Source organism: Felis catus, chromosome B1 (genome assembly GCF_018350175.1).
Source record: "Felis catus isolate Fca126 chromosome B1, F.catus_Fca126_mat1.0, whole genome shotgun sequence".
Classification (NCBI taxonomy): domain Eukaryota; kingdom Metazoa; phylum Chordata; class Mammalia; order Carnivora; family Felidae; genus Felis; species Felis catus.
In genome coordinates, this window is record NC_058371.1 from 161314332 (window position 1) to 161340861 (window position 26530).

The following is a 26530-nucleotide window of genomic DNA, read 5'->3' on the forward strand; positions in this document are numbered from 1 at the left end:
AGAACAGAGTCATAAGAGAAACAGGTACAGAATTCATTCAACTGAACAGAACTAATGCCTTGAAACAAACTAAAGATGCATTTTAAAAAATCAACGGAAATCTAAGTTTAACACTCTTCAAATCTTGACAAACACTATTCGAACTTTCTAAATTGTTGGTGACATCTAAATGATTTAATAATTCTGATTTTGTGACTCGAAGTATCTCTGTTCAGTTTGTTTTTTTTTTAACAATCGGCCTTGATTGCAAACCCTTATGACCCCTCGAACTGCCTGTCAACAGCTATTTATGTAAATCAGCCTTACCAGGAAGACTCCTTTGACTGCAGAAGGTTCTTATAAAGTGCCACTTCTGCATGATCTTCCTGCTTTGAGCAAATAAATGAATCACGTTTTCTTCTCAAAAAATTCAAAAGATCACCATAGCAACAATACTCAGTAATGACCAGGGTGGGCCCTACAGGCATATAAGAGAAGGTTAAATAAAGAGAGATGAGATATATAGACAATGCTGCCCCCCCTCCATAATTACACTCAGGAGTGATCATAACCATTAACATTCAGGTTCGTTTGATAAGACCACTTAGTACCAATACAATCCTACCTATTGATACTGCTGGCAAAAAATAGCATTCTGTGGGGTCACACTGAACAAGCAAGTCCCCTTTACCTGACTTTCTAAGTAATGTCAGTATGTCAGTGCTTGGAGCCAGGCATGACTGCTAGCTTTACAAAGAGTTACCGCTTTCAATGTTGTACGACTATCAAATTTCCTCCATGAATCCTTTGATTCACTTCTGTTTGGAGGGGCCCACACCCTCTCCCACCGTTATTGTGGAAATGACACAGAGAACAAACTGCATAATAAGAAAAAGCAACCACAACGGAACAGCCAGCTGATATGTGACCGTGCCTACAACTGCAGCCCTGAAGTTATTAACAGGCAACTAATTCACTTGGGCAGACATGTTGGCGAACCATGCATGATGTGGATGCCACCTTCACGGGGGCTGTTCTAAGAAATTATGGAGGCCGTCAACTTGACAGCGAATCTCTGTACATCTTGAGGAAGATGGCTCATCTGGTCCTTTGGACCAACATGTTTTCTGGAAACATCACAGAAATCCTTGATGGAAGGCTCTACCTCAGAACTGCTTCAGACTGGAAATTTATTTTCTTGCAGAAGTGAAGTGTCTGCCTCATTTGGTGCATTATTTGAGAACTGGCAGGCTTCGAAGTCTATCTTTAATTATGACGTGCAAATGAATGTTAACCCTTTAGTGACTACAAATGATCCAGCAAAGTATAAAGCCTGCAAGATCGGGAGACGTGCTAGATGAGAGGAGACATTCTCAAGATACTCAGGAGGTCAATGTCGAGGCAACATATGTGACAGTAACTAGGGTATGTCCTGGGCTGTCCCACCCATGACGATAAAACTCAAATACACACTCTGAAGAACAACACTTTTGGGAGCAGAGGCGTGAAATTGAGCAAGAGGTAACAACCTGGGCAAAAATCTTGCAAGAAGCTTATAATCGAGCATTGTCGAAATTGTATTAAAATCTCCCCTTTTTTGATCATTTGAAAGATAATAAAAGGTAATTTGGTCATGGCTTTACCTCCAACGGTGCATGCTCCGAGAAGATTCACAATATTCATGTGATTGCCGAGGTAACTCAAGACTTTGAGCTCGGACATGAGGGCTTCTCGTTCGGTTAAATGGGCACTTGCTAAAATTAGAGAGATCTCATTTTAGCAAAAAGTACATCTGGCAAGCCAATGTTGAGGGCATGCAGCAGCCTACAGGAGAAAAGCTTACGTTTGAGCATCTTAACAGCAACGGTCATGGCTGCATCCGACTTAATCAGGCCATATGCAGTGGCCTCAACCACCTTCCCGAAGGCACCGGCACCCAAGGTTTTCCCTGCAGAAAGGAAGAGAAGAGAGCACGTGGTGGTGTTGGGACCAATGGACCACCTGTGTAATCTCCAACTCAACGATTAAGGAACTGTTACGGAATTAAGGACAAATCTGTCCATGACATCTCCCTATAATGTGCAGTAGGCCAACTCTATCAAAGGTGGTGACATTTCACAGAAAACGTGGTTTCAGGTGCAACAGAACAAAGGAAGTTATTGGGGTTCCCTAAAGTCTTTGTTATGCGCACCCAAAGAGGTTACACGGAAAGCCCCGGCTTCATACTGACCAAAACTCAGCCTGTTTCTGGGAAACTCCCATTTGTGATCGTAAGGAAGCTGTGTTGGGTCTATGTAAACATAATTGTTTCCATTTATCTCCTCGACAACCTTCCACTGCACTTCATACATGGGTTTCTGGTCGGGGGAGAAAGGGAAAGGTATATCGTCTTTTAATGATGAACATTTCAATCATTACAGCGCTTATTAGGGGAGAGAGCAAAGGAAGGATTACCTGTAAATATTTGTAGGTAAGTATCATCACGATGATACACATCATACCAGCTGCGATCACAAAACCAATCAGCAAAGGTGTGAACAGGGTGTGAGGATGCATTTGTTCTAAAATGAAAGGGGAACGTGGAATCACAATCTATTGGCAGGGACGGATCTTTACCACAACCACCTGACCCCAAACTCGCCCATCTCCCATTTTACAGCCCATGGCAGGGTTCAAAGCCATGGGCATTCTCCGCTCCTTGCCTCGCTTATTATCTTACTCTTGTTATTCAAAGGAATCTTTTCAAATAACAACTGAAACCAGGCTCCTGTGGAGGTTGAGATTTCTGTAGCACAAGAATAGTTTTATGCCGCTTGTCAACAAAAAACAACATACGAATGAGTTTTGTACTTCAACCAAATTCCTGCTTTGGACAGCTTTAAGAAGTTTCCTTTCTGGAGGGTCTAAACTTTCTTCTTTATGCTTCCCTGCATTTTCCAAATTTTCTACATTGAGCAAGAATTTCTTTTACAACCAAGAAAACATTGTAAGAAAACATTTTTAAAATGTTCTTTCATTGCCTGAGTAAAAAAAAAAAAAAAAAAATCTATGATGAAGAACAATGGAAGATTCTTCCTTCATTACTCAAAACTGAAAACACACGATTTTTTGGCACACATCTTTGCCAACTCAAGAAAACAAAAACTAAGCCCTAAGAATGTAGGCGCCCGGTTTCTTTGTCTTCTAACTTCATACCAATTCATCAATTTGTCCACAAGGATCATTTAACTTATGTTAGCAGAGGTAGTCAGTCACTCATGATTCAAATATTGCAGACATTAAAGAAATAGTTCACTGACATGACTTCATAAAAGTCAGTGTTAGCTTTCTGATACAGTGCCTGGCGACGTATTAAAATGTGATTTTAAATAACTAAAATTTTAAATTAAATTTAAATTTCTAAATTGCCCTAATTCTGGTTATGTTTGGCTATACGGTAAATATACTCCCCTATTTTTTTCTCTACCCTCTTTAAATGGAAATGATTGGAAATATGCGATTCATTTTATACACACACACACACACACACGCGTGCATGCATGCATACATATGTGCACAGACACATGTAAATATAAAGTGTGCAGTTAAAATCACTACATACGTGTTATTAACAAACAGTGCAGAATGAAACTTAGTGAGTTTGATGACGGCATGGTACAATGTAGAAATTACCAGAAATGACATGGCCATTGGTGGAATGGACTGAAAATCATGACTGATATGGCAGGCAGAGCCTAAACATCCCCTTAAATTGGATTAAAAAGAAATATACCTTTGCTGTTACCTTTAAATGCAAAGTTAAAAAAGGCAGAAGTCTTGCCCACATTGTTGGAAGCCCTACACTCGACTGTGCCATTGTGTTTGAAAGCACTGTAATCGATGGAACTTTGAACCACTAGTTTTCCAGACGGCGATACAGATGAGTTTTGCATCTGCACATCCAGTGGCCCAACAGGAACAGGACATCTAGAGGGAAGAAAAATAACAACCCGATTTACTCCAGAAAGATCAACCATCATGAAATACAATGGGTTTGGCATACTTTTCAAACTAAGTTAGCAGGTCATAATCAGGAATTTCCTTTTACGACCAACAGCGGGAGGACAGATGGGCACTAGGTTCCCTGGCACAGTGAGAAAGAACAGCATGGTGGACAAGAAGATCCAGGGAGTGAGACAGGAGTTCGAATCCCGATTCAAACACCTATTCCATTAAGCGGTTTCATGACCGGTTTCAACGGCACATGAGCGTTGAAAGAGAAGAGCCTAGAGGAGGAAAGAGTTAAAGTCTACAAGGATGAAGACAGGGCGGCCCCCAAATCCCCAGCGGCTGAGACCCTGCAGCTCCAGGTTTCATGTAGGGAGACAGAAGCTGTACCATCGGCTCGTACTCCAGGCAGCAAAGCCCATCAGGGGCTAGACCCAGACGACCCTATTTTAAATTATGTCCTCCATACGCCCAATACCTTTCTATTCCCTCACCTCGTTTTATTTTTCCCCTTGGCACTTAACACCCGATTACGGTAGCTGTTCATTTCATCTTTCGCGGACCTCTACCCATTAGACATAAACTCACAAAGCTGGGACTCAGGTGTGTTTTGCTCACCAGACCGGCGTCTAGCATACAGCTGCCCTCCAGAAACATTTGCTGCACACATCACAGTAACTGCTGGGGTTACTGCCACTGCCGGGGCATTTCCAGGGGTCTCGAGCCCTCCTTATTGTTCCCCAAAGAAAACATTCCACTAAAACTCCGCTGAAAACAACAATCCTACGTAACCTCTTCCAACTCGTCGTGATAAAGAGGTCTATTCTGTGAAAAATAAAATTCCTATTATTATCCTGACTATTCAATGGTGATGTTACACTGGGCTTTTAAAGCCCGAGCACAAAATAGCGTTTGATGGATAAAAACAGCAACGTTGACCCCATTTTCATCTTCAGGTAATGTGAAAGGACAATTTAAGGCTTAAGTGCAGATTACGAGGGAGAGGAAAACACAATGCCAGATGTGCTCTGCTCAGGGGCTGGGCACCTAATCAAGGAGAAAACCTTTTAAAAACACGCAGCTTACAGATGCCATATGTATGTGGTAACTGCACGATCATTACTTTTTGGTAACTTGGCAATTAACTTCTGAGGTAACTTTTTTCACGGTAACTGCAGCCACGTTTCCCACACACATTACCTCCTGTGCAGAGAATGGAAATCTAATTACTCTGTCCTGGAAAATTGCTTTATCTACCTGCGGGCTAGAAATTGCGTGATAAATCCAAAAGATAACCACCAAAATAGAGAAGTCGCTCAGTAATCATTTTTTAGCCAACAAAATTAACGTCTCCCACGAAAAATAGAGCAATTGTGCCCCCTACAAAGCCACGTGGAGAGGAGAACAAAATAAACAAAGCTTCCAAAAAAAAAAAAAAAATCTGCAAACATATCTGAAATGCAACCAAATTACAGTCCTTCCCTTACGCATGTCAAGCGGTACCCAAAATCATCACCTCACCTCTGCTCAGCTCCTGGACAAAAATACCAATCTACTGTGGGCTCCGGGAATCCGGCTACCAAACACTGTAGTATGCCACTCACGAGACTTTCATGAGTCAGGATTTCTGGTTTTGCTGCAGGAAAAGAGAGACGGTCACACGTCAGACTGCTGGAAAACCTCACCAAGACTTCCTCCCTCCCTTGCTTTCAAGTCCTTAGAACTTTCTTGAGGTTTGAAGAGGACCCAGAGGGAACACATTCAAAGGGGAGAATCTGAAGCAGGGAGGGAGGCAGAAGTGAGGATCAGACCGGGAGGGGCTTACAAAGAGCTGCCCAACCCCAGCGTGGACTGTCCACACTGCGGACGTGGGGGTCCCCGACAGCTCCCCGTTCGGGGATGACTGAAGTGGGGTTTGCAGGACCACCTGGCAGGGTTTCTGTGTCCTGTGAGGGGCAATCGGAAAGACGGCTTCTAATCCGAACGTTAGGATGCCAGACTGTTGGGAAGGTGGAAATCGCGTTTAAGATTCCTGCCACCAGAATTTCACATCACTGAACCTGCCATAGGAATTTCCAGTTATGGCACGGACTGGAATGGATGAAATTAAGAGGAGTTCCCTCTGCCCATCTCAGGAAGGTCCTCTTTTGGGGGTGGGGCGGGGGGGTTGGGACAGAAGGGAATGGGTGCGAATGAAAGAACGGAATCATACTATTTACAGAGAAACCCAAACAGGAGAGTAGAATACAATACGGGCTTTGAACTCCGAAGTTTTATTTCAAATGTAAAATATGGGCAGAAAATTGTAACAGGAAGCCAGCCCGAGAGTTTTATTCATACATACACCTAAACCTGTGTACAATCACTGAAAAAGTAAATTGTATCAGCAGGCATGCTCTAATTTGACATTTCTGGGTAACTACAATAATCAACTGGTATTCAATCAAGAGTGCCCTAAAGCACTGCAAATTCTTGAGATTATTTCTAAAGTGAAAGGAAAATGAACTTATTACATTCAGTTGTTCTCCTGGAGATACATTGGAAGACTGCTAACCCTTTGAGAACGAGCAGGCCAGACTGTGAGCATCCAACAGCAGGGATGAGGGGATGCTCACCCTGAATCCTTAGCACAGCATCAGGCACAGAACTATGGGAGGCCGCACACGTGGCGGCCGGGCCTGCAGAAGGGCGCCCACACCTACCAGGAACCCGCCCCCCATCGGGCCTCCTGGTACGTAACGTGGGAATAATGACCGTACCCATTTCACAGCGATGCTATGACAATTAAATGAGATAGAGCACACCAAGAAGGAAGAATGATACGCACAGAAATGAAATAGATTTATTTGTTATTAGTTTGTTAATGATTCAGTTATCGGTTTCGATTCAGACTACCTACCCTCCTTGGTGAATCAAGTCTGCCACCGCCTAATTTAACTGTATTTGCCACTCTAAATACTCTCTTCAGTGACGTACAAAGTGCTTGAGATAACGTGATAACGTGTATGTGTTGTAACTCAACGCCCTGGGAATCTGACATCGAGTATGTTGCAACTGACTGGGAAAATACACGTGGTGAGAAGGTTAAGACGGACAGATCGGAAGCTTAGGAGCTAACTCCCTCAAAGGAAGGGAATGTTATAGAACCACCTCTCGGCACCTCACCTCCTTGGAGGCAAAACAGCTTGGCAGGGATCAGAGTGTCCGCATGCATGGCACACCCACCTGCCACTCAGCCTGGCCCCGCGGACGGGCAGGCCATTTGGCTAATATGCACGAAAGAGCGGCACTCCAAAGCGATCTCAAGGTAGGGGCCTCCTTGAGAGTTTGGATCCAATGCCAGCTTTCACAAATAGAGCAAGAAGACGAGCCATCGTCTTGCAAAAGCATCCATCTGGCAAGTCTCATTTAATTATCATGGGCAACTGTGTGATTGGGCTGAAAAGTAGGACAGAACACAAAAAAACAGTGGAACTTTAGGAGAATGCTATTTGCTGGAGACGGGAGGCGCCATACGGCAGGTCTCTCTGGACTCCATTCAAGTGTCATCTCCTTTTTCAAGCCATGCTCAACTCTCCAAAGCCAAGTTGGTTGGTCTCTCCTCCCTGTTCCTGCAGCATGTTAGGGTACCTGACACTCTTATACGACATCCTGGTCTGCCTCTTCCATCAGACTCTAGGTGCTCAAGGGCAGAACCACGTCTTACTGACTGTACCTCGGATGTGGAGCAGGGGCAGAGCTGCGTGGACAATTAATTCCCCTCCAAAAGAACAAGGTCCCCAGAGTCAAAGGAATTCGATTAGAATCACAAGAAGGGACCTAGAAGAAGAGACTAGTGGTGACTTCCCTGTGTGGGGGGCACCATTTCCACTATTTTGCAATAGCGGGCCGTAAGATAGCCACACATCTACCTGTGCATGTGAATTTTTGTTTAGCGCAGAGATTCAAGGTGAGGGGGGAGGGTCTACACAGAGATGGGAAAGATAACTGGATAGGACTTAGACGGGAATCGAGATTCTAAGACAGATGCCCTTATACCAACATTCTTTTTGTCACCCATCCTTCCGAATGCCACACGATAGATTCTTTCAGTAGAATTAAATATAAATCCAGTAGGGGGGGGAAAAAAACCCTGAAAGGATACTTCAGATGTTAACAATGGTTATCCCTGGGTTACGGAGAGTTTCAATTTCATTCTTTCGACTTACCTTCTCATTTTTTTTTTTTTACAATGAACATGGAGCTAATAATGAACCAATAAACCATTTTTTAATTAAAAAAATTGGAACAGCTCAAAATTACATAATCAGTTACATTTAGCTCTGGCTACAATCAAGATCCAAGCCTTCCAGCATGACACCTGGTAGCAGTTACACAACGGCCAGGCCTGGCAAGTGGCGAGGTCCGGCTGGCCTACTTGTTCTTGTGTGCTGGTTAATTGGGCAGATTTCTAAGTTACTGTCTCAGGCCAGTTGTAACCTAAGGCTAACAGGGAGCTTTTATCCAGCTGGTCCTTAGCCTGGCCAACCAAGCTCAGAAGGCCTCCAAACTTCAATGTGCGTTTGAAGCACTAAGAAGTTAAATGTAGATTCCTGCCCCCACCCCCACCCCCCAACCCAATCCCAGAGATTCAATAGGTTGAGGATCTGACCCAGCAATGTGCCTTCTTAAAGTACCTACGAAAGACCCTGATCAGGGCCGGGACTAGGGTGAGGCCAGAAAAACACATAGGGTGTGGATTTTAAGAAGGCATTCACCCTCCTCAAGGTTTGTAAATATAGGGCTGGCACAGTCAGCGAGCACCTCCTTAAATTTTGCACCCAAGGCGCCTCACCCTAATCCCAGCCCTGTCCTAACATTGGTGATGACAGACCTCATTTTGAAAAGGCTAAATTACATGAGTACAGTTTCAGCTCTACATGGCAAGTTGCACTATGAAAATGTTTAATGCATAAAGAATGAGCTAGGTATAAATCTGATTCCTAAAAATGAAAATCTGGGCTCATCTGCATTTTGTAAGTGCCTCGATGCACTGTGTAAGGCATTAAATATGCATTTTGCTTTTAAAGATACATAACTCTGCAATTCTCCAGGTTAAATCTGAGCTGTGGTTTCTGAGATATTCGGCAATCAGCAGTATACCAAATGACACATTCCCTAATTCCTCCCAAGTTGGAGGTTTAGATAAGCCTAAGAGGTGTATGAGTTATGTATTTCCTGCGGAGATTAAGAAAATAGCCTTTTCTCCTTTCAAAGCTTCATGGACCTGAGTCATTCCAGTGTCTCCAACAACACTGATCAGCTTGTAGGCTGATTTCAGAGTGCTTAATGACTCTACTGAGAATTTATGGCTCATGCAATTAAAAATCCTAACCATTTGCTGATTTACCCCAGAAATATGTGATCTTGAAAAATATTCCTTGTTACCACCATCAGGCCCATACGGAAAGCAAGAACAAAACAAATTTTTAAGAACACAGCACAGATAATAGGAGCTGGGGTGGGGGTGAAAGGAGACACACAAGTAACCGGTGCAGAAGCATTTTGGAGTTGAACTCCTCTCGCCCCCGACCACCTCGACCGGCTCCTGCTACGCATGCACATTTACCCACGCTCTATAATCAGCAAAGAACATGAACTTAGGTCCCCAAACAATAAAGAAACTAAATGAAGAGGGCTCATAAGGATGCATTTTGTTTTTATGACTGTAGGTCTGCTGGTATTTAATGGCAACATAGCAATGCTTTGTAGCAATCTGTCACTATTTGTGCCTGGGTCAAATCTGTATTCCTGCCATCACACTGTTACGATAAAGGAACTTAAGTCAGCTAAAATAGGAGTAGAAAACAATTCAGGTTAACTTTTACTTCTGCTTAAAAATATCCCCAGAATAGATATATTGAAAATATATTTTGTTTTACACATTCTTTTTTTTTTTTCAGCGTTTATTTATTTTTGGGACAGAGAGAGACAGAGCATGAACGGGGGAGGGGCAGAGAGAGAGGGAGACACAGAATCGGAAACAGGCTCCAGGCTCTGAGCCATCAGCCCAGAGCCCGACGCGGGGCTCGAACTCCTGGACCGCGAGATCGTGACCTGGCTGAAGTCGGACGCTTAACCGACTGCGCCACCCAGGCGCCCCTGTTTTACACATTCTTAAAGATCGCCGGAAACTGGCAGATGGGCACTTTGATAGAAGTTTGTTTAACAAATGAAATAAAACTTCAACTATAGGTGCCTGTATCCAGGTATCTTTAACAGAGTATCTACCATTAACACACACATACACACACACACACACACACACACACACACACACAGTGGCACCTGGGTGGCTCAGTCGGTTAAGCTTCCAGCTCTTGGTTTTGGCTCAGGTCATGCTCTCACAGTTCATGAATTCGAGCCCCGTGTCGGGCTCTGCACTGACAATGAAGAGACTGCTTGGGATTCTCTCTCCCTCTCTCTCTCTCTGCCCCTCCTTAACACTCTCTCTCTCTCTCAAAATAAATAAAATTAAAAACAAATCAAAACAAACAAGCAAAAACACCCTCCTAACAAAGTGATATTCTTTCTAAACTAGGGGTAAGCTAACTTTCAATGAAAGGGTGAGGCAATAAATATTTTAGGCTCGGATTTTTTTTCTACCATTCAAAAAAAAAAAAAAAGTCTTAGTGTATGGGCCCTTCAAAAATAGGCTGCAGACTGAATCTGGCCCCAGGTCTTACAGTCTGCCAATCTGTGTTCTAAACAGCCATTAAAGATCTCCCAATCCTGAGATTGGGATTAACGAAGATTAAGTTAAAATAATTAAAAAGTAATAAAACTGCCTGCAGAAAGCCTTCCTCAACCAGAACCCCCAGGCTCAATTTACAGGGGTACCACTGCCATGTGACCCAGACATGGGGCAGGAGGATGTGGACACAGGCGTGGAGTGCAGGCATGTGATAAAATTGTTAGTACAAGCATTGAATTCATTTTGCCACATAATTCAGAAGTGGAGGAGAACGGTTACTGACATCTAACTCATGGGAAAAATATGCACCTCTTCGTGGGTTTGCTTAAATTTACACTAAGCTATAGGTGAACCTGTAAATACATGTATAACTGAAGGTGGCTAATTTGATGTAAAAACATCCCTGGCTCAACTGGAAAGGAAGTTTCCATAGAAGAGAAGTTCCACTAATATGAAGAGGAATTCATGCTGTTTTTAGAATAGTGTGCCCCACGTTCAGGGTCAATTCTGGCAGTTTACATGGTTACATAACTTAAACCTGTTTCTCCTGCTTTTCTACCATAAACATGAAAGAATGGCCAGATCATATGAACAAAGGGCCTTAACAGTCTAGAAGGTTGCCTGTTCTCAAGCAGGCTGTGTTTAACTAGATCCCCCAAATTAGCAACACACCCCACCAGACCAACTTTATTATACGACATGAAGGAAAAATGATACCAACGCATATCCTAATTTTTTTTAGAATATAAGAGAATCCAATTCTACTTTTTTTTTAAATTTTTTTTAACGTTTTATTTATTTTTGAGACAGAGAGAGACAGAGCATGAACGGGGGAGGGGCAGAGAGAGAGGGAGACACAGAATCGGAAGCAGGCTCCAGGCTCTGAGCGGTCAGCACAGAGCCCGATGCGGGGCTCGAACTCGCGGACCGCGAGAGCGTGACCTGAGCTGAAATCGGACGCTCAACCGACTGCGCCACCCAGGCGCCCCTCCAATGCTACTTTAAAAGGAGGTTGCCATGATATTCCTTTTTTCTTTCCACTTAAGTGTCTCCAGCAATTCTTGCAGCCACAGAGATCCTCTTAATTAGGAAAAGGAGATATTAAAGTGTCACATCAAAAACAACACTCGTAACTCCCAAGCAATTTAACAACAAAAACGCATTTCAAATTCGGGAAGAGAAAAATAAAAACAGGGCTCAGACACCGTCAGATATTGCAAATGAATACACACTACCTATAAAAAGATTAATGTAAAAAGACAAGCGACTGTTTTTACACGGATTAGCAACCACGCTAAGAAGATCTGAAAATTATTCCTTAATTTAGAACTGTCCCAAAAGCCAGCACAGTGCGTCTTCTGTGACATATGTTTAAGACATGGGAGCATGAAAGATAATGACAGATGATAACCTTATTTACTCCCAGGCACTTAGGCAAGGTCGCTCATTTGAGATTAAACAAGATAATTATAAACCTTAAATAAGCATTTGATGGGTTTCTTTAAAACCCCAGTCACATCATCCGTGTCCCATCCCCCATTCTACACAAAGTCTCAAAATCGCACCAGACATAGACATGAGTTAAAAAAAAAATTATGCACTATCCATGCAATGAGATACCAAAATAAGGTTGCGGAAGAGTATTTCATGATGTGGAAAGATGTGTACAATGCATTCACTATTCAGCACCAAAACACAAGCTTACGAAGCAGTAGGACCTCAGTTTTATTTAAAAAAAAAAAAAAAGTCTAAAAAAACAGTCACGAAGAACATATACACAGTAAGGGATATATTAGCAATGGTAAGTAAATGCACTTTAAAAGGTATAATTGAAACGTGCTTCTTATTTTTGCTTATTCACATTTTCTAGTTTTTCTAGAACTATGCTTCACACAATATTTTATAATTAAAAAAATTGTTTTAATTTCAAAACACACGTACACAAATGTCTGCACGAGCCATGCTACATTTCTGGTTACGGGGATAGCCTTACAGCAAATCCTCAAAAGCAAATAAATAAATCAAGAAAGGATTCTATTCAGCACTGGCTTTATTTAATGTTTAAGAATTCTAACACTTTAATCTAGAAGACCTAATAGAATCTATCTAATAGGAAAAACAAAACACTAAAGACCAAAGCCGCTCAAGGCTTTGCCTTAAAATGGTTAGCCTCTAACATAAGTATGGCCTGGACACCCAAATGTTTGGAAGGTCATCGCAATCCTTAAAAAATGGCTGACAGTTTAGAAGGCAGAAAAACGTTTCCACCTTCCAAAGAGGCAAAGTTCTAGTAACTGCTCTTGTCTCCTGGGGATCTTGAAAGGCACAGACCCAAAGTCCCCCAAATGAGCAATCCTTGAAGGCCACCCCATATTACCATTTTATCCTGGGGGAAGGTTCTTGAGACCTCCCACTGGGTGGGTGACCCAGAGGTCTTGCTGGCAGGCAGTCTAAGCCATCTATCTACATGGCCAACTTGACAGGTCTGCCCTCGCCTTTGGTGAACGTGCTGGCATGTACCTTGTTTGCAGGGAGTTACCCTTAGAGTGGCTTCCCCTAGAAGAAGGATAGTTTAGCCATTCATAAGTAGACTTAACCATAACCAGGGGTGCCTGGGTGGTTCAGTTGGTTGAGCGTCCAACTTAGGCTCCGGTCACGATCTCGCGGTTCAGGAGTTCGAGCCCCGCATCGGGCTCTGTGCTGACAGCTCAGAGCCTGGAGCCTGCTTCGGATTCTGTGTCTCCCTCTCTCTCTGCCCCTCCCTCACTCACACTCTACGTCTCAAAAATAAACAAACATTAAAAAAAATTTTAAAAACTATAACCAAAAACACATAAAAGGCAGCCCAGATTTTGCAAATGTGGTCAAAGAGAAACTTTCTCTTCAAGAGGCCTTATTCCAGATGATTTACTACTTTGACTGATACAGGTACACTGTATGATCTATAAATAATTGCTCATGCCAGACAGGATGTTAATTACATGATACGGTGATGTGAAAATAATGCATTATTTAGCATTTCCTTAAATTGTTTCAAGCCCCGTTAACACTCTGCTGTAAATAATGTAGAGTTGGAAACTCTGAGAGTTGACTTGGTACAGTTTGGCGGTCATTTGGATAGCCAATCTAGCTTAACTTTCCACGTGTTCCACATATGCCCACTGGTGAAGGGTAAGCCCCAGAGTTCTCCATATCTCACTTGTCCTGTCTGCCTTACTTTACCTCCACCTGAGTACCACAGTACTCTGGCTCCACTGGCTAGGTTTGTCCTGAAAGGGGAGACCTTTAAGACTGGAGAGAGATCTATTTATGGCCCCTAGATATCATTTACCACACATTTTAGAATCATAATGCTGGTCCAGAAATGTCATCAGATAATGTGCTAAAGAGGCATTTGAAGGTTACTGGCATATCAAAACCAAAATGAAAGTCTCACTCAAACGGTTAGCACATCTATTGTCAAAAAGAGAAGAGATAACAAATGTTGACAAGGGCATGGAGACAAGGGAAGCCTCACACACTGCTGGTGGGAATGCAAACTGGTGCAGCCACTCTGGAAAACAGCATGGAGGTTCCCTAAGACATTAAAAATAGAACTACCAGGGGTGCCTGGGTGGCGCAGTCGGTTGGGTGTCCGACTTCGGCTCAGGTCATGATCTCACTGTTCGTGGGTTGGAGCCCCGTATCAGGCTCTGGGCTGATGGCTCAGAGCCTGGAGCCTGCTTCCGATTCTGTGTCTCCCTCTCTCTCTGCCCCTCCCCCACTTGAGCTCTGTCTCTGTCTCTCAAAAATAAATAAATATAAAAACAAAATAAATAAATAAATAAATAAATAAATAAATAAATAAATAAATAAATAAATAGAACTACCATAAGATCCAGCAATCCCACTTCTTGGTATATATATATCCCAAAAAAACAAAACCATTACCTTCAAGAGACATCTGCACTCCAGTGCTCAGTGGATCCACGCCAGTGGATAAATGGACAAATAAAACGTGTACCCCACACACAGGAATATTACTCAGCCTTAAAAAAGAAGGAAATCCTGCCATCTGTGACAACATGGATAAACCCAGAGGGCATTGTATTATATGAAATAAGTCAGACATGGAAAGACAAATATTGCACGGGATCACTTAAATGGAGTCTTTAAACAAAAATGAAGTTCATCAAAAAAGAGTAGCAAAAGGGTTGTCAGGGCCTAAGGGATGAAGGAATTAGGAAGAAGTATTAAAGGAGTACAAAGGGTCAGGTATAAGATGAATAAGGTCTGAGAATCTAACGAGTTATATGGTGATCATAGTTGACAACACCGTATCATATAATCAAAATTTGTCAAGAAAGTAGAACTTCAATGTTCTCACCAAAAAACCAAACAAATTACCCTCCCCCCACCCCCAAAATCCAGAAAACCGAAAATAAAAAGGGTAAATATGTAAGGGGATGAATATGTTAATTAAGTGGATAGGGGAATCTTCTCAAAATGTTTACATTCATCAAAATCATCATATATACACTTTGAATATCTTACAATTTTGTCAATGATGCCTCAATAAAGCTGGAAAAAAAGTTACTGGACCTTCTTAAAATCATTCCAGAGGTTTGAAAACCAACTGCTGATCATATGATCATATCATAACTGATATGATCACAACTGATACATATCATAACTGATATGATCATAACTGATACATATCATAACTGATGATCATATCAGTCATACTTTCTTTCCACAGTTGTGTAGGTTACTTCAGGACTCAACTGGGATATTTGAAAGTGTATGCCAAAATAAACGTAAAAAATATGTACATTACTGATTAACACTTAAGTCTGCTATAAGGTTCGAAATATTCAAGGATATTGGGTGGTGACAGAAAAGAGAAGTGGATAATTTAGAGTTAAATGTACATTTGGCCTTTTATTTGTGCTGGATCTGGTAAAAACCTTACCGTGTCACATTTATTGTAGGCAAGGAGACCAGAAGTTTCCAATGGAGTATCACAGGCCATGTATAGAATCTCAGTGGTGTCATCTTTCTTATACCTCCAGGAATTTTGGAAAGAGTAGTACCTATTAAAAAAGCACTTTTGGGGGGCACCTGGGTGGCTCAGTGGTTAAACATCCGACCTCGGCTCAGTCCGTGAGTTCGAGCCCCACGTCTGGCTCTGTGCTGACAGCACAGAGCCTGGAGACTGCTTCAGATTCTGTGTCTTCCTCTCTCTCTACCCCTCCCTGCTCACACACACTCTCTCTCTCTCTCAAAAATAAATAAATGTTGAAAAAATTAAAAAAAAAATAAGAAATCACTTTTGGGGCACCTGGGTGGTTCAGTCAGTTAAGCATCCAACTCTTAATTTTGGCTCAGGTCATGATCTCGTGGTTCATGAGATCAAGTTCCGTGTTGGGCTCTGCATTGACAGCACGGAGCCTGCTTAGGATTCTCTCTCTCTCTCTCTCTCTCTCTCTCTCTTTCTCTCTTTCTCTCTCTCCCTCTCTCTCTCTCTCTCTCTCTCTCCACCCCCCGACCCCCGCTCTCTCCTCTCTCAAAATAAATAAACTTAAAAAAAAGAGAAAGCACTTTATTATGTCACTGTATCTGAATACAATGACATAATAAAGTGCTTTCTCTTTTTTGTATGTGTATATATATATATATGTGCTTTCTCTTCATATATATATATATATATATATATATACATACACGTATATATACATACATATACGTACACATATATGTATGTATATATACATATACGTATATATATAAGAAAACACGTTTGGATAGTTCTATACATTTTAGAATGCTACTTTCCTCTCAATTTTAATCGACAAAGGAAACAAACGGACATTTAACTCACCCAAGATATCAAACTTCTTTAGAGAACTAAGAATCTGATTTCTGTATGCATCTTCAATAAGCAGTTAAAGGGTGATTATAGTAATGCAAATTCAATGCAAAGAGTCACCGGCTTTTCGTGTGTGTGTGTGTGTGTGTGTGTGTGTGTGTTTTAAGTTTATTTATTTATTTTGAGACAGACAGAGAGAGAGCGCACAAGTGGGGAAGGGGCAGAGAGAGGGAAAGACAGAATCCCAAGCAGACCCTGTACTGCAGAGCCTGATGTGGGGCCTGAGCTCACAAAAGGCGAGATCATGACCTGAACCGAAGTCAGACGCTTAACCGACTGAGCCACCCAGGCGCCCCTCTTCTGTTGTCTCAGCGAAAACTCCCATCAGTTTCCACTGGAAGTTCTGCTCAAAAATGGCAAACATGTTATAGCTCTTGCCTGGCCTTTATAAACCACTTTTAATACCACAGAGCCAACATTCAACAGAACAGACCCATGTAAATCATGGCTTGGTTAGAGAAGTTAAAAACAGACTTAAAACATTTTCAAATTTAATATGCTACATATTTTTCTCTAACACAAACTGACAGAACATGGTATTTTTTAAAGCCTCCCACATAAGCAATTAAAACATACACACATGCACACACTCAGGGTACTCAAATCTACATGTGGAGTTTTTAAAACAAGTGAATTTTTCAACCATCAAACATTGAACCATTCAAAATCATGGATTTTCATAAGCATTTCAGCTGAATCTATTACGCAATTACACATTAATGCCACTGAGTAAAAGTCACTGAATTTCTGCACTAATATCATGCATTTATTATTCTAATTTCTATCAATTCTAATTTTTGCAGAGCACAATTCCTTTCATCCTTGGGGCTAAGCTTATTTACAGAATAAATCACACAGTAGATCTTCATATGGATTTGGCTCAGCTAAAGTGTTATGTCAAAATGGACACAACTCTCCAATTTAAACTTTCAAAACTATTTTTAGCGTTTGCCTTTAAAATTTCACATTAAAAAAATCTTTTTCAAAGAAGAAAAAAATCAACAAAGAAATTAGCTAACTTGATCTGTGAACAGCAACCGAACATACTTCACCAGAGGTCTGATGTTTTTGAAGTTTCACACAAAGATACTACCTCTGTCAGGGGCAGCTGAGTGGCTCGGTTGGTTAAGCGCCCGACTCTTGATTTTGGCTCAGGTCATAATCTGGTAGTTTGTGGGATCGAGCCCTGCTGACAGTGTGGGACTTGCTTGGGATTCTCTCTCTCTCCCTCTCTCTTGGCCCCTCCCCTGCTCACACACACACTCTCTCTCTCTCAAAATAAATAAACTTAAAAACAAATACTACCTCTGTCAAAGAACTGGGAGATAAGGAAATCCAATGTGGAAGGTCAGTGAAAAGAAATGGCCACTGTTAGTTAAGTGTTTGTAATGAACTGACATCAATGAAAGATTTCTTGAAGAACCTTAACCCACGGGGTCAGACAACACTCTTGTCTGTGTGCCCAGTGTCATGAAGCAGAAGCTCAGGAAATGTTAGGTGCATGTCTGTGACCCAGGCCCCAGCAGAAACAAAAGGCCTTCTGCACCAACGGGGAATCCGAGAAAAAATTCATTTGAGAAGCTTAATGCCGTTTCTCATCCAGTTTCAAAACAAGCATGAGTTCACCAGCAGAGGTGACTAACACTGATCCTGCTGGATGGCAAATTAGCCTGGTAAGTAAAATGGCAGCAATTTTGTCACCAGAGAAAAGTAAGGGTGACTTCGGGGACATCTTTCTAAGGTCAATGACTCACGGCTAACCGGCAGACCAGACTAGCAAATGGAAGCATGGAAAAGGGGAAAGAGACAGATCTCAATGTCTCCTTGACCTTGAAGCCAGGGAAAGAGAGACGCAAAATGCGCTTCATTTTATAAAATTCCCAACTACTGAGCTTCTCAAAGTGAGGTCTGTGGGGCAGGCCATGGCCATGATCCGCTGTTCCTGGTCAACAAGAGTTAAGTACACAACCTGATAATAAGCATTTACAAGGAGCAATCTGACAGAGTAATTTTTCTATCTATTGGATCTCACAATTTAAAAAAATCAAACGTGGGTTTTGCATATGTCTGTTCTTTTTCATTTCACTTTCCTAGTGACTGGCTCTTACCATATTTTTTTTAAGTTTCTTTATTTTGAGAGAGAGAGAGAGAGAGAGAGAGAGAGAGAGAGAACCAGCAGGGGAGGAGCAGAGAGAGAGAGAGAGAGAGAGAGAGAGAGAGAGAGAGAGAGAGAGGAGGGACAGAGGATCCGAAATGGGCTCTGCACTGGCAGCAGAGAGCCCTACACGGGGCTCAAATCCATGAACCATGAGATCATGACCTGAGCTGAAGTCGGATGCTTAACCGACTGAGCCACCCAGGCATCCTGGCTCTTACTGTATTTTATAGAAAGTACTGGGCCAGAATAAACTGGAAAAAAAAAAAGGAAAGGTCCTTTACCACAGATAGTTGGGAAACACTGCACCAGAACACCCAAAAATTGGGTTTTGTGTGGACAATGTGCATATTAGCCTGTAAGGATATTGATTTACCTGCAACCGTCTCTTAAATTACCCGAATATTGAGATTTTGCAGAAGCAGATCATTTTGCCCGTGTGTAATATGCTAAACTCCTCTGATTAACACCTGAATTGATCTGGAGATGTCTGGAATGCAGGCCAATGAGATACCAGATAATCAAAGCTGTTCAGAGGAACTGAGATGTTAACACGATTTCCTCCAAAAAAGAGGCAAGTTCTGTGGTCAAACAAGCTTGGGCTGCACACAGCATCTACCCGCCCTCCTGGGGAGGCATAACACACACCAGCACAGTAAGGATCCTGAGAAGGCCTGTAGTTCAGAAACTTGTTTAGCTCCACAGACGTGACGCTCTTGATGTAAACACGTAAGAACATCTTGTGCTTGGAAATGAAGGTCTAGTTAAAAGACTCCAGAAGAGCAATCAAAAACCTGCCCTAAATGGCACTTACTAGCTATTTCCTGTCTACCCTTGAAATGGATCATGCTACCTGCCGCATACCGCGGAGCTTCAGCATCAATGAACTTGTAAACTCACTTCTGAGCAGGCAAGCTCCTTCAGGACAAGAAACCGGCGCCCATTCTTTGTTCTCACCAGCATACAGGAAGTGCCCAGCACAGTGACTAAGTTGTCTCCTAGGGAATGTTCCGGGTTGTCTTCTTATCCCCCCCGCACCCCCCACCCCACCAACACACATCCAGGACGGCTAATTCGGATGGGTCATTTTGTTGGCCACTCCTTGGAATTCTGTGTCTTTGGAGCCCTCCTGTGCCCTGGTGCCCTGGCTGGTGCGGTATGGCAGGCACCTGCTATCTTTCCTTGGAAATGCAGATAGGCCCCCAGAGTAGAGCCAGGGGAAAAGCCCAGCACACAGCAGAAGCCCCAGCTGGTGAGCATGCTCCCTTGGCCTCAACCTCTGGGCAAAGACATTTCTCCAAGATGTTGTGGGGGCCACAGCGGGGCAGGACTCAGGTGTTCCGGTTCCCATGTCCAAAGCCAGCCTCCCATCCTAAACCACCTGCTTCCTCTCCTTAGTACCCATGTGCTACGCAGGAGAGTCCTATGGAGCTGGATCGATATTGCCTTCGTCTTAGTAGGAGAACAATCAAAACACAAATAATCTCACAACTCCGAAAAAGAAAGCACTGTCACAAAGAAATCATGTCAGAGCTTGATAGCATCTCTTACCTAACTAACACCATAATCCAGGTCTCATTCAACCTCTGCCTCCCCAATTCAACAATCAATAATAATACGTTTTCCCCCAAGCGACAGTTATTTTTAACTTCTAGGGCTCCTCTGTTTGCCTCAAAGGCGGAACCCAGAATCTGAGCGCCCTCCACAAGGTCGTGCGGTCAGCGAGATGTAGGGCAAGGAATTGGCTTTCGTACACATTCTTCCAACCACCAAACCACGGGGTCTTTGTTAAGGTCAAAATTATCATGAAACATTATTTACACAGCACACAATGAGCTCAGTTCTGCAGCTGTTACCAACACGAGCCACAACTTAAAATAATAAAAAATAAAAAGATAAGGACCCGTTTGTTTTACTCACTGTTCACGTAAACATTCAATGTCACGGAAGAATTGACATCGGAATTGGACACTTGAAACGTGTAAGTGCCTCCTTCGTTCCCTTTTAATCTGGTTAGATGAAGTTCACTCACATATCTACACACACACACACACAGGGAAAAAAAAAAAGGCAATAAATCAATCACTTGTGAAGGGCCTGCCTCAAGTGAGTGTCTTATCCACCATTTCTGTCTGGAAATACACACCTGTTTGAGGAAAAATAAGACTCACTTAACTCAGTATTAACAAGATCCACATTAGCAAATATAAACATACACACCTATATTTACCTTGGGACAAAATGGCTGCCCAGTGAGGGTGCTGAGTGGGGAGAGGCAATGCAGCCTCCTCCCGGTCCCTGGCTGGCCTCTTGTCTGTGGTCCCTCTCTGCCCACGGTCCTTCACTCAGTCTCCTCCCCACCGGTGTCCTGAGCTCACCTGCCCCGCTGTGCTTTCACAACACTCACCTGGAAGGACCCAAGCCTGGCAGGCATCTACACGGAGTTGTCTCCATGCAGAGAGCAAAGTCGACACCGTGGGCCCTCACCTTCCTTCTTGCAACTCCGTAATCTCCTGGTTTTCCTCCCATGCCCAGCACCTCTTCCTAGAGTCCTTCGTAGTACTTGCCATTGAAGCTTCTCTTTTATGGCAGGGCCGGCAGATATGGCTATGTAGACAGAGTGTGGAGTTCTGCCAGAAGCCCTGGACACAACCGTCTTGACGTGACCCTGAGCAATCTACTCTCGCACCAAACTACCCACTGTTTGCTCACAACTTTCAAATCTTTACCTCCAGTTCAGACTTCTCAGTCCTACGCCTCCTCTACAGAGCTATTTTCAAGCCCCCAACCCCTGCCCTGTGGGTATAGCCAATGATGACTCACACCTGTGACGTCCTCCCAAGTCTTGCCCTTGGACACTTAGGCCCACTTGAAAGTTGACTGCCGATCCAGGTCTACAGCAATGAGTGACCGCCCGTAGAGAGGGACAAAAAGCCAGCTCCAGAGGACCCCTGAGATCAGCCTACTGCTCACCCATATCCTTTTTTTCCTCCTTTATCCTCCCCGCCCCGCTCTCCTACTCCCTGGGAGGTATCTCTTCCCCTTAATGAAGCCCTTGACCCAGAATCCCTGTCTCAGGCTCTGCTTCGAGGGAACCTGACCTAGGATACTTCCTACCTGAACATCTCTACTAGAGAGCCCATGGTCAACCTCAATTTCAACAAACACCAAGCCGAACTCACAGTATTTGCCCCTGCCAACCTTTCCTCCTCCTTGAATGGCATCACCCCTCGCCATCCAAAGTGGCTGATGGACACAGGATCCGAAGGGACATCTTCAGCAGCTACCTCTCTCTCCCACCCCCTCAACCACTGAGTATTCCTGTGGAGGTGGCCTGGATGCCTCCCAAATCCATTCCCTTCCTTCCCACCCTTCCATCTTGGCCCAGGACAACATCATCTCTCACCCACATTGCTGTTACAGCCCATAGTTTCTGACTGGAAAAAAATACAAAGTCTAAGTGGGCATCTACCTCTGGTAGCCATTTTGATCTCGGTCAAGTTACTTAACTCATTTGTGTCTGTTTCCTCTTCTACAGAAATGATGAAAATAAGAGTCCCTAATCATGGGTCTTGTGGAGGACTAAAATTATTGACTCACTATACGTCAGGTACTTAGTGCAGCACAGTCAAAAGCACCTGCAGCTTACAAGAAGGAAGCTACTTTGCCTAGTTTACTCTTTTAATTTTTAAAATCACTTTTATTGTATTTACTAGTTTTCTTCTACTTGTTACTATTTTATGATCGCTTCTATTTTCATCATAAATCTGTTGAGGATCAAATGAGAGGGGTGTGTGTTATGACAGAACTTGGGTTCACTACCTGGCCCAGAGCTACCGAATGAGGCTTTAGTTACCTTACATTTTTAAAAAAAGGATTCAAGGCACTAACTCTCCTCTTTCTGTGGAAAAAAAAAAAAAATTTCAATGTGTCTCTAGCACATGCCAGTCACTGCTCGGAACTAGCCTCAGAACTCTGGGAGCAAACAATCTTCCATTTCACAAATGAGAAAACTGAGGCACAGACTTCCGTGCATGCTCTAATCACAAAGCGAAAGGAAATACTGGTCTAAAGACTCAGGAAGCAGGCCCAAACTTCTTTCCACATGAGGTGACTTCTCATACATCTATGGGTCACAGACACAGGCCCTGGTAAGCCAAGGAGAGACAGGGAAAACATCTGATCCTCAGCGTAAGGCTTTTTTCTTACCTGATATTACTTTCGTTGTCAGACTTGGGATAATCTTCCCATTTATCAGTGAGGGTTCTGTTCATATAGACCCACCGTTGGTGCTCAGGCTTGGGATATGCCTCATATTCGACAATCAGATCCACATTCTCGCCATCATTCACGAATATTGTGGTATTCATCATAGGGAAGATATTAATGAATCCTTTAGCTGATTATAACAAAATAGAACAGGAAGAAACTATTATCCACAGCCATCCAACGGAAAACCCAACTTCACCTTTGGCTTACAAAAATAACTGGCTGGTTTCAGAAAGGACGCGCTTGAAATGTTTATTCTCCCTTCTCTGTCTCTCTTTTTTTTTTTTTTTTCAACGTTTATTTATATTTTTGGGACAGAGAGAGACAGAGCATGAACGGGGGAGGGGCAGAGAGAGAGGGAGACACAGAATCGGAAACAGGCTCCAGGCTCCGAGCCATCAGCCCAGAGCCTGACGCGGGGCTCGAACTCACGGACCGTGAGATCGTGACCTGGCTGAAGTCGGACGCCCAACCGACTGCGCCAACCAGGCGCCCCAGCCTTCTCTGTCTCTTAAGGAACTCTCTTCAAGAGCTAGCACCACCCTGTAAGTCTTCTAGAACTACTTCTTAGGTTAGAAAGTGTTGGGACTAAATGGTTAGCCCACACCCAGACCCAGTACAATTGTATATGTGATAAGAAGGTGTCAAAAGTCAAGAGGGGGAAGAGAGCTCAAATTGTCAATAAAGGTGTTGAAAGAACGCCATTTAGTATTTGAAGAAAAATAAACCTGTTACCTCCTCATCATGTAATATATCACAGAGGAAATCAAGTACAGCATTTTATTTAAAAAAAAATTTTTTTTAATGTTTATTTATTTTTGAGACAGAGAGAGACAGAGCATGAATGGGGGAGGGCCAGAGAGAGAGGGAGACACAGAATCGGAAGCAGGCTCCAGGCTCTGAGCTGTCAGCACAGAGCCTGATGCGGGGCTCGAACTCACGGACCGTGAGATCATGACCTGAGCTGAAGTCGGACGCTTAACCGACTGAGCCACCCAGGTGCCCCAAGTACAGCATTTTAATAATCAAACTGTATCTTTAACTGACAACAGAATTAACTCCTATCAAACTTCTACAGAGGGGGCAGTTTTCTAGACGTTTTAGAAACAACAGAAGAGGGGAGCCTGGGTGGCTCAGTCGGTTAAACATCCAACTTCAGCTCAGGTCATGATCTCGTGGTTCCTGAGTTCGAGCTCCATCAGGCTCTGTGCTAACAGCTCAGAGCCTGGAGCCTGCTTTGAATTCTTTGTCTCACTCTCTCTCTGCCCCTCCCCTGCTCACGCTCTGTCTCTCTCCCTCTCAGAAATAAATTAACATTAAAAAAAAAAAAAAAAGAAAAAAAAAACAACAGAAGGAACAAAATCAAATCATGAAAAGTCCTAAGAATCTGAATACATAGCAATTTTAAATGTCTATACTGTAAAATTAAGGTAATAGGAAAAAGAACATGAAAATCAATAGATGGAAAATATTTAAACTAGTAAATCAATTTTTAATTTGAGAAAGAGCCCAATAGGGTGGGGGGGAAGGGAGAGGGAGGGGGGGGGGAGAGAGAGAGAGAGAGAGAGAGAGAGAGAGAGAGAGAGAGAATCCCAAGCAGTCTCCACACTCAGCATGGAGCCCAACATGGGGCTCGATCTCACAACCCAAGCCAAAATCAAGAAGAGTTGGACACTCAACCGACTAAGCCACCCAGGCACCCCTAAACTGGTAATTAAAAATAAGGCATCACTTTTCACTTCTTAAAAATAGCAAAACTTCAATAAAGCTGTTAAAAAATAAAGTCTATCCATCCTATGGAAAAATAGCAAAACTAATTTGAAAGAAACTCAATAATTCTCCAAGTGTGGTAAAAGTAGCGTGCTGAATTACACACTGTAAATTGGCACAACTCTTTCAGAAAGCATTTAGCAATATAGATTTTCTATAATTATCTATTCTCCAATTTAACCCTGTAATTTCCGTTGGAGAACTCTTCTTAGTGGGTAGCTACATGCAAAAAGAACGGCCCTCTACCTTGGATATAATAATTTTAAAAATCAGGGCACTGATTAGAAATGGTTCTATGACAATCACACAAGAAAGAGCTTGAAAAACACGTAATAAAATAATTGCCAATATTATTTTTATAGCCACCATTTATGGAATGCTTGCTATGTGCCAAGAACTGCCTTAAGTAGCTTGGCATTACATTTTAATTAACAATTATGACAAATATTTAATTCCATAACAATACTAGGGGAGAAAGCTTATAACTCCTAATGTATAGATGAAAGATACCCAGTCCTGGAAAGCTTAAGGGCTAGCTGCCCAAGGGCAGAGCCCAGATTTGAATACAGGTTTGTGAGACGCCAGGCTTGGCTTTTCTCACTGTAACATATCCCTAGATTCTCCATATAATACTTCCAGTTAGAGAGAGAGAATAAGCTTGTATGCATCACTGAAACCCTGCTGCATACAAAAATACAAGCAATATACCAAATCTTAAAAATGGTTATGTCACATTTAGTGGGATTATGGAAGAGCTTTCATTTTATTCTTCTAATTCTTGGGGCGCCTGGGTGGCGCAGTCGGTTAAGCGTCCGACTTCAGCCAGGTCACGATCTCGCGGTCCGGGAGTTCGAGCCCCGCGTCGGGCTCTGGGCTGATGGCTCAGAGCCTGGAGCCTGTTTCCGATTCTGTGTCTCCCTCTCTCTCTGCCCCTCCCCCGTTCATGCCCTGTCTCTCTCTGTCCCAAAAATAAAAATAAAAAACGTTGAAAAAAAAAAACTATTCTTCTAATTCTTTTTCCAAATTTAGTAATTATAAACTTTTAAATACATTTTTCATTATTGTTGGCACTATTTGGCTACATATATTAAGGTCTCCCAGGAGTTGTCATTACAGCATTGGCTGCCTCTTGGCTTTCCTATAGATTCAGAAGAAAAAGTGGAGTCCAACTCTCCTTTGCAGTAATGGAAAAGGATCTGTCATAGGTGAGAATAAAAACTCATCCAAGTCAAAGTTGGAGATGGAAACCACCATCTTGTTCTAATACCTAAATCATAAATTAAAACCTCCTGTCATTTTTAAAGCAAATTTAGGTTAATTCTGAGGGAACAAATGTTTCACCTAAATGCTATGTTACAGTTTCCAGTTCTTAAGGTCATCCATTCAAACACACCCAAAGCAAAACACTCAAATATTCCAGACAATAATTGCACTGAAGTGAGTTCTCTCATTATCACCACACGTGTATACTACCGAAGTTTTCCTGAGTTTTCTAGAGTTCTTTACAGGCTCAATATAGTTTTATGTCCTATAGTGGAATAGAGCTTCAAATTCATGAAGTATAAGAGTTATTAGAATCAAAGAACTCCATCGGCGTTGTTTGAACAGAAAGTATGATCTTTTTCAGGTACGTCTCCATTAAGAAGTTGGTGACGCATTAACGTTTCGTCAAGTGCAAACTCTATGCCAGGCACTTCTATAAAATCTATTGCCTTTTCTCCTCTCTGCA

At 42.7% G+C, this 26530-nt stretch overlaps 1 protein-coding gene across 1 annotated transcript in view; it reads right to left on the reverse strand.

The window, feature by feature from the left end:
* The window catches only part of KIT (KIT proto-oncogene, receptor tyrosine kinase), a gene marked incomplete at both ends in the record, with an annotated part of 85980 nt that overhangs the window by 10394 nt on the left and 49056 nt on the right, over positions 1-26530 (reverse strand). Inside the window, 9 exon segments of the mRNA NM_001009837.3 lie at positions 307-457; positions 1623-1733; positions 1823-1927; positions 2210-2336; positions 2434-2540; positions 3752-3945; positions 5488-5602; positions 20683-20798; positions 22972-23161. Of these exon segments, the coding sequence (NP_001009837.3) occupies positions 307-457; positions 1623-1733; positions 1823-1927; positions 2210-2336; positions 2434-2540; positions 3752-3945; positions 5488-5602; positions 20683-20798; positions 22972-23161 (1216 nt within the window).